The 17,954-nt window shown below is 37.2% G+C and overlaps 1 protein-coding gene across 1 annotated transcript in view; it reads left to right on the top strand.

Annotated features, from left to right (window-relative positions):
- LOC131849380 (neutral ceramidase) overlaps positions 1 to 17,954 on the top strand; it is a 31,434-nt gene that overhangs the window by 11,038 nt on the left and 2,442 nt on the right. The window contains exons 2-12 of the mRNA XM_059199448.1: positions 4,237 to 4,352; positions 9,174 to 9,326; positions 10,050 to 10,226; positions 11,159 to 11,286; positions 12,542 to 12,743; positions 13,656 to 13,865; positions 14,383 to 14,502; positions 15,037 to 15,240; positions 15,932 to 16,147; positions 16,653 to 16,748; positions 17,443 to 17,610. Coding sequence (XP_059055431.1) covers positions 4,242 to 4,352; positions 9,174 to 9,326; positions 10,050 to 10,226; positions 11,159 to 11,286; positions 12,542 to 12,743; positions 13,656 to 13,865; positions 14,383 to 14,502; positions 15,037 to 15,240; positions 15,932 to 16,147; positions 16,653 to 16,748; positions 17,443 to 17,610 — 1,785 coding nt within the window. The 5' untranslated portion in view covers positions 4,237 to 4,241. The remainder of the gene's footprint in view (positions 1 to 4,236; positions 4,353 to 9,173; positions 9,327 to 10,049; positions 10,227 to 11,158; positions 11,287 to 12,541; positions 12,744 to 13,655; positions 13,866 to 14,382; positions 14,503 to 15,036; positions 15,241 to 15,931; positions 16,148 to 16,652; positions 16,749 to 17,442; positions 17,611 to 17,954) is intronic.

The following is a 17,954-nucleotide window of genomic DNA, read 5'->3' as shown; positions in this document are numbered from 1 at the left end:
TCTTAGTAGTTTTAAATATATACTATACTTTCCATTTAAGTATACATATTTAAAAGAGATTGATGTTAAGCTAACACACATCAGTTGTTATGTCCAGTGAGGGATCTTCATTCTTCTTGTGATGAGACAGCTTTCCGAATACGGAAAGTGAGTCTCATTCAGCTTACAATTAATCCTTCTATCATCATACCTTTTTTAAAGCAATATTAGTACAGTACAACATTGTTTACTTGACTTTGATTTTTTAATGCGTAAAATTTTGTCAAATAATTAAAAAAAAATCAGGAGTGGACAATCACTTAGGGGTATGGGAAATAGATACCAGACCTACTGTATATGCATATAAAATTTCATAAAAATCGGTCAAGCCATTTCGGTGGAGTATGTTAACTAAAATTGGGACACGAGAATTTATATATACTTATATTCCGTTAGTGACAAATAAAAGGACAAAACAATAAATTTATTTAGCTAACGACAACGAAAGTGTCCCATCAAGTCAAGAACTGTCCCTTCACCATAGAGAGCACTGACCCGGTCAAGTTCAAGGTTACGTCTATTCGGTACCATCTGTACCGACTCACGAGCAGCGTTGCGTGTATGGTAGGTGGTAGGGTTGGCAATAGTCAGAACTCCTTTGTTTTGTACACCTTTCGTTTATAATAATAACTATCTTATGACTGCTTCCACAAATATAATAATCTTTATATAGTATAAAACGATGTCGCTTGCGCTGTCTGTCCGCTTAGATCTGTTAAACAACGGATTTTAATGCAGTTTTTAGCAATAGATAGAGTGATTCAAGAGGATGGATTATATGTATAATAGTTTTAAAAAAAAGTCTGCTCTAATTTGTCATGTGTTTTATTCTATACGTTATGAGCAATTAGGATAATTGCTCATAACAGAAGCGTAGCGTGCCTTGACGGGGCCCCGTATAAAAAAATATTTGGGGGCCCTTACGAAGTGTAAAGATTTCAAATAATAGGAAAAAAGTTGCATAAAATTAAAAGAAATATTTATTCATCATAATTCTATCTTTCAATTTTTCCGATTTTTTTTCCAAACAATTCAAATTAAATATACACTCTCGTTGGCTTTTTTGGACAAACTGATTTATAAAATCATTTATAGCTGATGATGATTATAGTTTTTCTAAAGTTCCTGCCTCATGGACAAGTTCGTTGAAGTTGTAGTCCGTTCTAGGTGCATGAAATCTGTGTTACACTCTTACACTTATTTCCTTGAGTTCTGGCGTCAGTGCAGTTAAGAATTGGTTTCGTACTTTTATGGTACTAAGGAAAAAAAGTTTAGAGTAAGTCCTGACCAGGACTAAACAACTGTTACAAGAAAAAACTTCCTGAAGTTTTGGCTTCCTGTAATAGTTGTTTTTAGAGATGGTAACCCTAGACGTGTATTGCATAGTATAGATGTGTTCTTGTGGTTGACGAATGTAATTTCCTAAATTAGATTTGACAGTTGTCGTATTTTTTTTTAAATTAATTTATTTTTAATATTTATGACTATGTACAGGAACTTAATGAACTTACTACGTTTTCGTCATTCACGACAATTGTATTGGTTTTGTTTCGACAGTTTGTTCATCACTTTTGTAAATTATATAGTTTTTTATTACTTTATCTTAGGGAAAAGACTATTATCTACAAAGTACGGTAGGTGGAGTGCTAAGGTAACGCCATCTATGTTACCAACGAAAGAAAGTATTGCTTCTTTACCGATGTACGCTTACAGTACACAAAGGAGTTGTGATACATAAGTTTACCATTATCATAAAAAAAAAACAAAAGGTGCTCTTACACGGTACTCCATCCAAGGGATTGCCGCACTTAAAATTTCTTAACCTCAGTAATTGCCGATAGAGTAACTGAGTTGTGTACACATATTGTTATGGTTTTCCTTGACCAACCTAGTAGTCTCTTATTATAAGCTGATCCCAAACTGAGAGGTCACCAGTTCACGAATAATACGTGATCTTATTCGCTCCCAATACTGCAGGTACTATTAACTTGTACCTGCAAGGAATTTTTAGTAATGTGGACTAATTACCACATTGCAACAATGCATTATGCAGGTTGGTCAGGTTGACCTCCTCGCGAACCCCCTGCCCCCTGCCCTTTGGAAACCATCGTAAATTTATCTAACTTCAAACAATCATACTCATGAATACAAATGGTTGCACCATACAAGGAATCAAAACGACCATCGGAATTAAAGCGTTGTGCTAAACCGCTAGACAACCACTTAAAGTTTTAAATTTCCTTAAAAGAACTATTTTTTGCTGTGATAATATTGACTCGTAAGAGTATCATCATCATCATCATCATCGCAGCCCGGAAGACGTCCACTACTGGACATAGGTCTCCTCCAAAGATCTCCACGACGATCGGTGCAGTGCTGCTCGCATCCAATGCCTTCCAGAGATCTTGACCAGATCGTTGGTCCACCTTGCTGGAGGCCTTCCCGCGCTGCGTCTTCCGGTCCGTGGTCGCCACTCAAGGACTTTATTGCCCCAACGGCCATCTGTCCTACGAGCTATGTGCCCTGCCCATTGCCACTTCAGTGTCACATTTCTTCGGGCTATGTCGGTCACTCTGGTTCTTCTGCGGGCTCCTCATTTCTGATTTGATCACGCAGAGTAACTCCGAGCATAGCCCTCTCCATTGTAAGAGCATAGTTAAGGATAATTTAACTTCAATTGCTTAGCCAATTGCGCGAAGTGCCGACAAGGACGACCTTTGAGTTTATTAACCTAATCGTATTGACTCTCTTTATATAATTATATCCGGTCGATCTGACAAACCCAGTAGCTAGTAGTGCCAATTTGGCACTTGAAGAGGCTTATTGGGATAGTCAAGTGTCTTATTGGTGTTTTAAAAGGTAGTAGTACTTTTATAAAGAATATGTAACTTTACTGTGGTCTGTGGGTAAACTGTAAATAGATTAATATTATTCGTTTATAGCTTTACTAAATGTCAATAATAAACATAATAAATTCTCTAATTGCTATATGTTTAAATTTATTATGGTCGAATTTCGACCACTAGTGTAAGGAAATTGACCAACCAGCTGAGTTTCCGTACTCTTAAGGTCACGGTCCACTCCAGCTTGACGATTCTGATGCGGAAGGGTGTGAGCCAATGTCGGGCGTGAGTAGAATCTGAAGCAATACAAATATATCACGTACAGTAGTGATTAGTCAGCTTTGCATCTATAACGGGTTTGAATGTTGGCGTGTTGGTTATTGTTTGGTCAAATGTTTGGTTTTACAATTGGCAAGTGCGAAGAAACCGGCTAAGGGCGTGCTCATTGTATTGGGAAGTTTCAGAAATGATACGTCGATTCAGCAGTATTTGATTTTTATTCCTTTTTCAAATTACACTCCACATAAATTGTGTCGCTGTATTTCACGTCTGGTCCTCTCGGTTGTCTTGAACAGAAAGAAATAAGGCCGTTCCCTCCTATTCCCTTTCTCTTTGTCTATTGATGGCGTCACCATAATATTGACGTCACTAACATCACGTGACTGACTATGATTCTAAATTTAAAATGTAAGTAACAAATTAGTCAAATGAGTGTTCTTTATGTATTGAAGCTAACAATTGTAAGGATTCGTATCTTAACATGACATTTTATATCTGTCGTGTATGAGGAACCCACGCAGTTACAAAGTCTGCGTCCGTATCAAGGATACAAATATATAAATCATACAAATACATAAATATATTTTTTTTCGTAAATACATAGATATTAGTGAAATACAATATACAGCTCGCTCAATATACAAATATAAATCTAATATAAAAAGAATTTGCATAGCAGTAATTAGAATTAGAACTTTAATAATGTGTAAACTTATACATAAAATTTTTTTAGGGTCGAGAATCGCAAATCGCGGTTTCGCGGTTTTATCGCTTAAGTCTTATTTTAACTAGTTAAAACAACATTTAAGGGACAAATGCCTTTTGCCCCTACATTTTAAATTAATTCTTCTTCTTTTGCCTGGCCTTGGTCCTATTTATTCGGGGTCGGCTCTTCGTACATTTTTAATTAATTGTGGTCGAATTTTGACCATTGGCCGACCACTAGTTAAAATAAATTGATTAAGCGATAAGGCTGCCTTTTGTACTTACATACTCTATATATTCTGTTTTTTTGTATTTTTTAAATGGTTCAATAAAGAGTAATAAATAAAATATCGATTTATTTTATTTCCAGATACAATGACATACTTGAATGCGTTTTGCGTGTTAATATGCGCGTGCGCATCGAGTGCACTGCGCGTTGGCGTCGGCATAGCTGACGTCACCGGCCCACCCGCTGAGATCGGATTTGTGAGTATCTAGAACCCTTTTTTTGGACTAATCTAATGCTGTTGGCCGCAGCTGGCCTTTACAGCGTCACCAGACAATAGGGGGCGAATGCAGATGGCACTCTAAACCCGCGGAAGGACTTTTGGAGCGGCTGAAAGCAACTCCTGCCTGACGGATACGACTTTAGTTTGATGGAATCGCTAGGGTTTCGAACCACGGCTCAGGACGTCGTATTTCGATTCCCGTTTGAATTGGACGGGGGATCGATCGGAAGGGATCTAGAATCCAAGTGGTCTTGGCAAGTGCGGTTTCAGAGGAGCTTCCTCCCGCGTACACTTAGATTGTGGGTTGAACTACCTGCTGAAGTTTTCTCGAGAAACTACAGTATGGGGTTTTTTTAGATGGATATATTAAGGGTCGGCAATGCGCACGTGATACCTCTGGTGTTCTTGGCGTCCATATTTTATGATAAAAGTTTACCATTAGAAAGGTAAGCCACTTTCGTGGTATAAAAAATCCCGTAATTTGACTACCTAATCCTTTCTTAATGGATTCAATTCTACTGGTATAGCATGGGGGTTTTCAAGATGTGTAGATTAAGGTTTCGTAAGGCTGGACTTCTCACACTTATCACCCCTGGTGTTTATAGGCTAGGGTAACATTTTACCATCAGATGGGCCGAATACTTGTTTGCCAACATCGTAGTATAAAAAAAATCTCCATTAAAGAGAAGCTTTTTAATTATGAGATGATTATTTTGCCGTAGATAAGGTTAAATGCCGCGTCACTAATGATTGTCGGTGGTTTTGGTGATTTAATAAATAAATAACCTTGGACGTTATTTTTATGTAATTGGAATGGTAAACAAGCTGTTGGGGAATGGTAACTGTCGCCTATATACATGAACAGGGCTACGGATATCCCGTTATGATGTGATGACCGTGATACCAATCATGCATTGCTATTTCAAAAGACTAAGATATCATGCTTTTACTGTAATTTCACTATCTCCTCTCAACCGTTCTCTATTCACTATCTCTCTCAATACTGACAAGTTGACAAAAGCAAAATATTATACAGTTGGAATAAGTAAGGACTGAGGTACGCAGATGATTTTGTATGTGATATACATTGATTTAACATATTCTTTTAAAGGACCATTAAATCGTATAACAAGCTAAGTTGCAATTATTCAGAGTAGGATAAGTACAAACCTACTGTGAATACTAAACAACTGACGCATTATATAATTTTTTTTTGGAAACATATACATACCAATACTGTAATCTACCTGAATAAAACAAATATATGCTCCTGAACACTAATATTACTCATAACATTACTGCGGGTACTGAACTCACGACCATCAGAATATGAGGTAATGTGTCAAATTGGTACACCTTTATTTACGCAACCATTAACCAGCTTGATCAAGAACTGTAAATAAATGCATGCGCTTTATTCAGCGGCTTAATCGATCCTCTTAAATTCATCTAGGAAGCGTAGTTAGATATGATATCACATTATTCTGATAATAAAGATATCTGTTTGCGCTGAATTTACCATCCGAGTGGCAAAGACAGATAAGGCAATGTGATTAGATCCAGTTACTGCGAGAGGAGGCCTAATATCGCTTTCCTCTCTACGAATAACAAGTTTCTTTCTTCTTTCTTTATCCACATCTAAGATTTTTTAAGTACTTTATCTAAGTGGTCTGGTAGTTTTTAACATGGATTTAGTATCTGTTAGTTGTGGGTTCAATTCTCGCAAAAATATAGGGTCGTATGTATATTTAATGCCAGATTAAAATATATTTGTCCAAAAAATAAAAATATAATGTTAGGCGTGGACAACCCTTATGACTTAGGGGTATTACCAATAGATAGTAGCCGATTTTCAAACCTACTGCATATAAAATTACGTAAAAATCGATCAAGCCGTTTCGGAGGAGTATTTTAACTTGTTAGGTAACTAACATTGTGACACGAGAATTTTATATATGCTAATGCTTATAACTAAAAAGAAAAATAATTCCTGTACTACTGTATTGCAGTGTCGTTCAAGGCCACGTAATTGTTCATACACCCTTTTGCAATTGATAATAACCTTGGTCATTTGTTTGCTGTTAGCCACTACATGCCATGTTACAGTGTTGCCAGATGGCTGTCTGGCGATCCCCTCAAATCTGTACAAAATTCAGGTTTTGAAGAAACAGAAACAAGTCTGTATCCTGACGACCTTACTGTAGGCCGCTCTATAACATTTGGTCAGTTCTTGTGTTAATTATTCTTCTACCGTTTCGCAGAACAGTAACTCTTCATTTTTTATACGTACTATGTGTGGCATATTTCAGATATCTTCTTCGTTTTTTGGACATTTGTTTGCTGTTAGTCACTACCTGCCATGTTACAGTATTGCCAGATGGCTGTTTGGTATTCGCATCAAATTTTGTCCAAGCTCTTCCCAAAATTCAGGTTTTGAAAAAAGTAAATAAAGATCTGTATCCTGACGACCTTATTTTAGGCCGCTGACTCTATAACATTTGTTTTGTCTTGTATTATTTAATTCTTCTAATGTTTCGCAAAATGATAACTATTTTTTTTATACGTGCTATGGGTGATTTGTTTCACATTTCTTGTTCGTTTTAGCCAGAAGGTTTGTGTTCTTTTTTTTAGTGTACAAAATATGCGAGAGATTTTTGACAAGTCCATCTTGATAAAAATCACCCATGACTGAATTGATATTTGTTCAATTTTCCCTCCAAAAATCTCCTTACTAATTTGTTCCTCACATTTTCCCTATCGCCGCAAAATTCCCAGATTTTTGAGAGAAAACCTCAATCTGGTATTAATGGTTACAAAATATAATGTAACAAACAACAAACGGAACTTTACGTTGTGTAAATTGTAATTTATGAGCCTTCATTCTGTAAGTGTTATGTTGTTTCCGAGCGCCTTTTATAAAATCTGTTTACGTTGTTTTTTTTTCAAAAGAGTGTTGTGGCCTAGTTCTTTAAAAACCTGATGCCGACCCCGTCGTAAAGGTCGTGCGTTCGAATTTGGATGATACTAAAAATCAACCAGCAAATGACATTTTCCCATTTAAATTGTTTCTTGATAGGGCCTTATTAACTTTGGATATAAAAAATACCCTACGACCTATACCCAGACCTACCAAATATATATCGAAAATTATGTAACAATCGGTCGAGACGTTGCGGAGATCGGTCGAGCCTTTTCGTAGGAATCCAGTAACAGACATTGTGACACGAAATTTTGATATATTAGACTAGCTGTGCCCGCGGTTTCACTCGCGTGAAATTTATAACCTGTGTTGTTCTGATGTATAATCTACATTACTGTAAAATTTCATATAAATCGTTCAGTAGTTTTTGCGTGAAAGAGTAACAAACATCCATCCATACTCCCAAACTTTCGCGTTTCTAATAATAATAAGATTGTGTTTATATTTCTTAATGACTTTCGATGATGGAAACACTTTTAACAATTTAAATTCTCCAAAAACTCACGAGACGGCGGTACGTTAAATTACTTCATGTACAGTATGGCACGATTATTTTATGTATCACATACATTCCGTCAATGTGTAATTATTTTCCAAACTTGAACATATATTTAAACGCAGGCTTGCCTTGAGTTTGCCTTGTTTTTGTTTTCGTACCTTAAGTGTATGAGTTCATGTAATGCAATGTTGCAATACCTACTCAGAGACTTAATACAATATTTATGGTCCCATATGTTTTTCCTAGACTTATTAACTAAATAACACTAGTCCTTTGAAGATTATCTGCAAATAAACAAAGTACTTATGTTGTCTCCTTATGAATAAGTACTTAATTTATATCAGACTAGTTGAGCCCGCGAAGAACCGTGTCTAAACTATATATGTACCAAATTTAATTTAAATCGGTTCAGTAGTTTTGGCGTGAAAGCGCGACCGACAGACAGACGAGAGTTATTTTTGCTTCTTCTTAGTGTTTAAAGGTTAGCAATAGTGGTTTATGTTACAAAAAAGAAATAAACAGTTTCTAAGCAATCTTTTGACGATGTTAAGAATCTAAGAATGTAAACAATAGTGATTGTGTATAGACATAATAAGAGAATGTATCATAGACACACTACGTAAGATGGCCTTCAACCGGTTCATAAGTCCTGCCGCGGGTTTGGAGTGCTATCTGTACTTATACGTTCGGTGAAGTTGTAAAAGTCAGCTGTGGCAACAGCATTAGAACCGACCGATAAAGGGCGAGTGTAGATTGTACTCCTAACCCGCGGAAGGACTTATGAAGTGGCTGAACACCAACTTTCTGTCTAATAGACATGACTTTAGTCTGAGGGCACCACTAAGGATTCGAACCTTGGCTTAGGCCGTCGTAATTTCGATCCCCGTTTGAGGTAAATGCTTTTAAATTTAACGTATACTGTAATGCTTGAGGGGGAGGGGAAGACCAAGGAACAGCTACATCAAACAAATTGAGGACAAAATCCAATATTGAGTTTTTTTTTCATTTTATTATTTCATTGAATTAGGACAAACACTGGTAAGTAAGAATAAATTATTTAAAAGATCAACACACAAGTTTCTTTGTTGTTCTTCTTGTGATGAGACAGCATTCCGAATGAGCGGTAAATTAAAAAAAAAAAATGTTATGACTATTCAAAAGTGCTTCAATGTAAGTTTATTTGAATAAATGATTTTCTATTCTTTTCTATTCTATTCTATCAACATGATGGATGATCGCGGAAAGTGGCAAGAGCTCCACCGACAAGAGCGTAGCTGTTAAATTATGAATGAATGAATGAATGTAATGCTTGCTTTCAGATGGGATACGCCAATTTCGAGCAGACCGGTCACGGTATACACTTGAGGCAGTTTGCGAGAGCGTTTGTGTTAGAAAACGATGCCGAAAGCCAGGAGAGAGTGGTGTTCGTATCAGTTGATGCTGCTATGATGGGTCATGGAGTCAGGAGGGAGGTAAGAATATGATTTATTATGTAACTTGAATGTGATAAGCTGACGACGTTAAAATAAGCAAAATAACCTCATCTGATGATGAGTGGTTGCCGTATTGATGAAAATATATCATGACATAGAGATGCCACGCTCCATCCACAATTGCAATGTGTATAGACATAATAAGAGAATGTATCATACACGATTTGGAGCCGTTGTAAAATACGTTTTCTTTCTAATGATTTTGTACAATGTTGATGAAAAGTTACAATGCAAATGTTCCGATTTAAGTGATCTAATGATAGACAAGGTCAACACAGTTTGCTTATTTGCACTATTAATTATAATGTGTCTAGTTAAACATAAAATTGTTTGTTCATCGACATTTTTGACGACCTCGCTGATTTACTGGTATTGTTTGTCGCGGGTTCGATTATACGGTACAAACTTTTGGATGCATGAATATGATTGTTTGTATGGTCTGCATATTTTCTATATATTTCCAAAAAAAGTATCTATGTATTCATATTTGTTATCTATACGTATAATTAATAAAAATCACGGGATCTTACCACGTTTTATATTTATTTGCTGAGTTCCCGATATTTCGGCAGTGTTTCAACCACCATGATCACGGGTAAACGGTCAGTTATCTAGTACCCATAACATAAGCTCTGCTTAGCTTGGACTAGATAGCTCTGTGTGAATTATCCAGGTATATTAAAGAAAATATATACATTTCAGGTTTTAAAAAGACTGAAAAAACGATACGGCGACCTATATACAGAGGACAACGTGATCATTAGCGGCACCCATACTCACTCCACGCCTGGTGGTTTCCTGATGGACTTTCTTTTCGATCTACCTATATTGGGTTTTGTTAAGGAAACTTTCATTGCATACGTCCTTGGCATCTATAAGGTAATTTACAGAATTAATTATGAGAGGATAAGTAATTTAAGTTCATATCTCACTGGCATTAATAACTGTAAATGTAACATTATATTTTTGGGTAACTAAGATTTACTCAGAAGACGGCGCAACGTTACCGTTAAACCTTGATTTTTGGATTCCTTAACATTTTTTATGTAATTCGAATGGCAAACAAGTCTACGTATCGCAAATCGCAAAAGTCAATGGCAACAGTTACCTATATGCAGAAACAGAACATATTGTGGCAACCTTGCTACTCTCACGTGTTGTCATTCGAGATAATTAAGATGTTACTCGTATGTCCTGAGTACTTTGTAACTCAAAACTTTACTATATCTCAATCTTCAACTGGAACACAGTTTACAAAGTAAGTTTTGTTGTTTGTTTGCTTGACAGTTGACATAGGTTTATTTAAAGCAAAGGAGACAAACAATGCGGCTCATCTGATGGTAACTGATTATTGCCGCCCATGAGTATCTGCATCACCAGGGAAATTGCAATTGCGTTGCCGGCCTTTTAAGAAGAAATAAGCTCTTTTTTTAAGGTTTCAATATTCAATGTTCATAACAGTTCGGAAATACCATTGCTAGAAAGTGAAATGTCACGAGATTATAATGATATACCTAGAAATACCCGATTTGTAATTGTACTAAAATTCTGTACATTATACTCGTGAACGAGTATTCCTTGTTGGGACTGGTCTGCTCTTATCACTACGTCTGATTTAATCTTATTGTGTATTTATATTTGACCCTAATAAATTAGTGCTAGTTGGTAGTTTGTATTCACACGTTTCGACTTGTAAAATGTAAACTGACAATTTAAAAGAGCAACACACAGCAAGATTCTTGCTCGTTCGTCTCGTAGTGCTTAAATTGAGTTTATCTGAATAAATGATTTTCTATTCTATTCTATTACAGAGTATAGTGATAGCACACACCAAATTAACACCAGCTCGCGTCGAGTATGGCGAGGCTGAATTATTAGATGCTAATATCAATAGGTCCCCTTCTTCGTATCTAAGAAATCCTCCGGAAGAAAGAGAAAGGTGAGTAGTGGTATCTATCACGATAGTAGTAAGAACTAATGATCATATTATCTGGAAACTATCTGTCCCGTTGTTCCGTTTAACTTACGTTGAATTCGTCTACCTGACCTCATCTATTCTCATTCTCATTTATTTTCTTTACGTCATCTTCTGCTGACACCCTGCAAATGTGAGATATTTCAGGCTATTTTATCAACATCATTGTTTTAATTTGTATTTTTGATTGATTGTCCAAAATTTGAGATGTTTCATAGGCATCGGTTGGCGTTCATTACTACGTTCACAGTTGGCATTGCCTCTGACTACTTCATCCGTGATAGTAGTAAATCTTATTAATATTATAAATACGAAAGTTTGTAAGTGTGTAAGTTTTATTACTCTTTCACTTTTACTTAACGGATTTAATGAAACTTCACTATATTACATACATCAGAAGAACTCATAGGTTATATTTTATATTGATATTTAACGCGGATGAAACAGCGGGCACAGCTAGTATATAATATATTAATTAGTTAAAGTCAAAATAAATTATAGGACACTTTATTAATATAGTTAAACGGGTTTTACCATGAAGAATTATATAGTAAACACCCAAAAACATCTCTATAAAGGTTATCTCTCTTGATGTTTCGACTAGGTTGCACTAGCCGTGGTCACGAGCTGACTGGAGCAATACCGAATGTCAATGTCGATAGGTGCCTGCAGTTTGTTCTACTACCGTTATTAGATTGTCCGACAAAAAATTGCGACACAGTACTGCTGTTGACCGATGCTATCTAACTTTATTTTTCACTAGATGTTTCACCCGCATGAAATTTATAGCCTATATGTTATTCTGATATATAAGCTATATAACTGTAAAGTTTCATCAAAATCCGTTCTATACTTTTTGCGTGAAAGAGTAACAAACATCCATCTAAACTCACAAACTTTCGCGTTTATAATATGTGTAAGATTAATTACTGTATTCCACGCAGATGATAACTTTAAACCATATTCTCGGTTAAAATTGAGCATTTCTTTATTTCTATGGCCTTCTGTACCGTTCTTGGAAAATAGTGGCGAACAGTAAAGACTTTAGGCGCATCAGTTCTATTCGGTAATGAGTACTTATCGCGAAAGTTTAAAAATAAGAATTAAAAGGACATTTCCGACCATATGTATATGTACGTCATAAATTTTCAACTCTATTCCTACAGTCCAGTTCGGCTAGCTACTTCAATGATTACATTTTTATGTATAACTTCTTCAGGTACAAATATGATGTGGATAAGACACTTGCGCAAGTCCGTTTCCTAACACCCACAAACGAAGTCCTGGGTGTGATCAACTGGTTTGCAGTACATCCCACCAGTATGAACAACACCAACCGTCTGGTATCTTCAGATAATGTGGGGTACGCTTCCATATTGATGGAGAAAGCCCTCAATGGCAACAATACGCATCCAGGGAAGGTATGCAAGTGATTATTATTAATAGATCTGATGTAGGTATAATATTTTACAATTGTTTAAAAGAGCACTGTGAACCCTCACAGGACTGCAAATTGAACAAACATATAGGCAAACTGAGGCCTGTGCACCAAAAATCTACAGATTTTGACAAGCTAAAGTGGAAACGCTATACATCCTGTGTGATTGTAGCCCACTCATGCATAAACATCTCATTTGGAAAGTTTACGCTCTATCTTGAGCTGATAAAAACCATCACTCCTAAGAATATCCTTCAATTCTTATCCCTGTCTAATTCGGGTCTAGGTAGCGAAATCAGAAAAAGGGCGAGCACAATAGATCTATATAGGTTGCAGTACTACAGGTCCAAGGACCTTACAATAGCCCAAACCCTCCAAAAAAAAAGAAAAAAAGAGCAACACGCAAATTTCTTGCTCGTTATTCCTGGGATTAGTTTTTTATTAAGAGCAACATGCAGGTTTCCTGGTCTTTATTCTTGTGATGATTCTGCGTTCTGAATGAGCGGTAGATTAAGAACAATAAGTATGACTATTCAAAAATGCTTAATGGTATACACTGGTAGGGCACCAGTGGAGGATGATAAGATGGGTATGAGGTTAGGTTATTAACACATCGTGGCAAATTCAAGTAGAAATATTTTTTATTCAACATAATTTTATTAACTTATTATAATCACTTTTGAATAGTCGTATTTTTTATTCTACCTCTCATTCAGAACGCAGAATCATCACAAGAAGAACGAGCAAGAAACCTGCGTGTTGTTCTTTTAAATAAATATTATTCAGAAATACATTTTTAGGAATTTTGTGTGACATAAATAAATGAATAGTTACTTGAGTAACGAAAGTCAGTCCCTACAAGCGGTAACCTAAAATACCTTGTAATTCTTTTTAGGGTAATATTGTTTGTGCTTTCGCATCAACAAATCTTGGCGACGTTTCCCCAAATATCAAGGGTCCACGTTGCGAGTTCTCGGGCAAAGTGTGTGATCAAGAGAAGCTGCTGTGCAAATTGCCAAAGGAGAGATGCTTCGCGTCAGGCCCAGGAAAGGATATGTTTGATAGTACCAGGATCATTGCCACACGGATGTACCAGACTGCTATGGTAAGTTTGCGAGTTTCACGAGATATAAAGATCTTGAAAGGTCTTCTAAAAGTGTAATTATTGAAAGATACTGGGACTTAATAAAACTCATAATGGTCAAAGTTTTAAGACTCGATTATCACCTAGGCTTCAAACTTCAAACTTCCAGTTAGCACAGCGATTTACATCTGATGGCTTCCATTACTCGCATGGTATAAGCATTTGTATTCCTAAGTATGATTGTTTGTTTGGGTGTTTTTATCAAAATCAAAAAAATGTCTAAGTATCATAAGTATATATAAAGTTCATATCTATCAGTTGTCTAGATCCATAACATAGGCTCTGCTTAGCTGGGGACTAGATGACGCTGCATAAATTGTCCTATTTTTATTAAGTCTTTGATAACAGAACTTTAATAACCATCAAATTTATAATTTCAATGAACTATGGTGGAACTTCGCTGACTAGTCGACCAATGGTTTCGTTTAATAAGTCAAAGGATTTTGATTTGGAAAAACACGTATGTTTATTTTTATAGAAAATTTTGGCTGTACCTGGTGAGGATGTAACTGGGCCAATTGGTGTGGTACATCAGTTTGTAGAGATGCCACTACAGAAGGTCCCGTCGTACGATCCAGTTTCAGAGACCTTCAATGCTGTAAGTAATCTTATAACGTCATCATTTGGTGGTCTCCATGGTCTAACGGATTAGCATACCTCCTTATCTCCGATCTTTGAGGGTTCAATTCCTCCATGGTAAAATATATGTATAGAGTACTATTGTTTGTATTCATCTGGGAGGTTTAATGTATATTACGTATGTATTTCGAAAAAAATGTATGTATTTATATCATTTGTCTAGTATTAATATACAAATTTTGCTTAGCTTGGGGTTATGTGCGAATTTCGGTGTGACACACCGAGATTTATTGGGTTTCGAACTAACAGCTGCTTACCTTTATGAAAGAGGACTACTGGCCAAAGGTTATGGCGTCGTCAGTGCCGTGACTACAAATACGATTTATTAATATTTTAAATGTATGTTAGTCTCATAGTTAGTTAGTAAGAGACACGTCGACAAATCGTAGCTTTTAAATTATGAATGAATAAATGTTAGTCTATAAGTAACTTATAGTAACTAATAGCCCATCAGTGGCCCGAATTAAATAAAACATAAGTCAATAAATGTCAGAGCGCGGAGGTGTCGGGCTGCGCCCCCGCGATGGGGTACAGCTTCGCGGCGGGCACCACGGACGGGCCGGGCGCGTTCGACTTCCGCCAGGGCACCACCTCGCCCAACAAGCTCTGGGACGCCGTGCGCGACTTCGTGGCCGAGCCCACGCCCCGGGACATCGCCTGCCACGCGCCCAAGCCCATACTCCTCGCCACCGGACGGGTGAGCCTCGCCACACTTATATGTATCACCATCGTCGACATTATCTTCTTAATCGCCGGCATTAATATCACGATCGTCGGCATTATCATCACAATCGTCGGCATTATCATCACCATCGTCGGCATTATCATCACAACCGACACACTTATTATCACAATCGTCAACATTATCATCAGAATCGTCGTCGTTATCATCGCAATCAGGGTCATTATCATCCTAATCGATAATTTTCACAATACCCATCACCATCATCAAAATAAGGATTAAACAAAAAATTACCACCATCATTATATGAGTTTTCCTTAAACAGGTATTTTCATACTAGTGCCAACTCACTAAATCAAAACAAATACACTTACCGACATTGATATTAACATTTGTATTCATAAGTATGATTTGTTTGTTTTTTCGTTTCTTTACGAACTATTCTAATGCTTAGCCACACCTGGTTTTGGTGAAGGTCTACTTCACCTAACGATAGGGGATGGGTACAGATAGCACTCTAAACCTGCGGACTTATGGAGCCTGCTCCGTCGACTCCCGCCTGACGGATACGATTTTTGTGTAAGGGTACCACTAGGGGTAGAACCTCGGCTCAAGCTATCGTAACTTCGATCCTTCTTCTCCTAAAAAATTTCTAGCGTTATTTTGAAACTTTGAATTCAATTGTATGTCGTTTCTATAATTGCAGATAAAATTCCCATATAGCTGGCAACCCCAAATCGTGTCGTGTTCAGTCGCTCGTATTGGCGGTCTGATCATAGCAGCTGTTCCTGGAGAGTTCACCACCATGTCGGGCCGAAGGTTGCGTAACGTGGTCTCCAAGGCTTCTGGAGCGAAGAGAGTGGTGTTGGCAGGACTATCAAATGTCTATGCGGACTATATCGCAACTCCTGAGGAATACCAGGTGATTAGAAATATTACTCATTGACAGATATACTGCCACTTAAATATCCAGGCTATAGTGGTGGGACGGGACATTGGGGTCCCCAAAGTATGATTAACTGCAGCAAAGGCTGGCTCACCCGTCGTACTCGTGAACGGGTGTTGCTTGTAGTGTCTGGTCTGCTCTGTTAACTATGACTGATTTATTTTGTTACCCAAGTATTTATTTATTTATGTCAACTTTGCTATGTAGCTGGTTGTATTCACACAAAATTCCTAAAAATGTAATTCTAAAGGATATTTATATTCATTATTACTATTATTTTAAAAAGCAACAATAGTTTCTTATTGTGATGAGTCTGCGTTCCGAATGAGTGAAGAAAAATATAGTTAAATTATTCACTGCTCGCTGACTTTGCCGCACTAAATTGCACGCGCTGAAGACCGTGTCGTGTAAAGGCAGCTATTGATTTGCTTAAACTCAATTTGTTATTGATCTTTTTCATAATAGTTTCTGCATATTACAGGAGCAACGGTACGAGGCTGCTTCAACTATCTACGGACCGCACACGCTTGACATATACCTGCATAAGTACGTCGAGCTGACGGAAGCTTTAATGAAGGTAATCTTACCATACTTATTCGTATAGGACACGAATGGTAAACATATTACTGTTAGGACCAAACACTGCAATTTATTAAAAGAGAAGATACTATAGCAAACCAATGAACAAAAGAGCACGTACCTGTTGAAAAGCCCAGTGTCATTGTAGTAAAGGATCAGAAGTGGAACTTATAGATGAATTAGAAAACACAAGCACAGATGCACAGATAAATGATCTGATGTCATCTCAAGTCATGCTCACTAAAATGTCCAGACATGTGGCGGCGTGGTGGGTCGGGTCATTGGGCTCCCTAAAATATGGTCCAGCGTAGTGATGGCTGGCTCATACGTCATACTCGTGAATGGGTGCTGCTTGTGGGGACTGGTCTGTTCGGGACGAACACTGATTAGACTATTTACTTTGCAATAGTATGTGGTGATGGTTCTGTTCTTCCAAATTTTAATATAAAAATGAATCTGTATTACTGTGAACGTATACAACATTTATTTGAAAAGAATACGAGTTGAGTTTCTTTTCAGTTCTTCCCATCTCGAAATCATTCCGAACTGACGGTAGATTTCACACATCATAAGAGACCCTCCATAGACCTACATAAATAAAGATATTTTGAATCGAATTGACGTATTTTAAGTGGTAATGCTCGATGGTTATGATTTGCCATCATCTGATAATGGAATGCTTACTCTTGCAGAGCACGAAGCCAGCAAGCGGTCCACCTCCAGTTGATCTGAGCGAGCAGCAGATATCTCTGGTGCCACCTGTGTTATGGGACTCCGCCCCCTGGGGACAAGAGTTCGGGGACTGCCTGCTGCAGCCAGAGAAGCAGTACAGTTATGGGGACACTGTCGTCGCACATTTTGTAAGTTTAATAAAGAATTTCGTGGTCCTTATCGTAAAGTTATAAACCGTATATGATGGTGTAACGGTTTAGCACCGCCTTACCTTGGATGGTCACGGATTCGATTCCTCGGACGGTACAAATATTTATATTCGTAAGTATGATTGCTATGTATGTGTGTGATTCGTATGTATATATTTTTATGGATGATAAGGATGTATCTGTCTGTGCTAACGGTATACGTCGACTGCCTGACGCTGATTGTTAGTAATGTGGATTAATTGCCATTGTGGACCGTTGTAATGTACCATGTCAGATTGACCTCCACGCGGTTCACCCTGGAAACTTCCGTAATAAATTCCAGG

Source organism: Achroia grisella, unplaced genomic scaffold (genome assembly GCF_030625045.1).
Source record: "Achroia grisella isolate CSIRO2021 unplaced genomic scaffold, CSIRO_AGI_Agris_v1 utg642, whole genome shotgun sequence".
Classification (NCBI taxonomy): Eukaryota; Metazoa; Arthropoda; class Insecta; order Lepidoptera; family Pyralidae; genus Achroia; species Achroia grisella.
The sequence above is the reverse complement of the archived record's forward strand: the minus strand, read 5'-3'. Positions and strand labels throughout refer to the sequence as shown.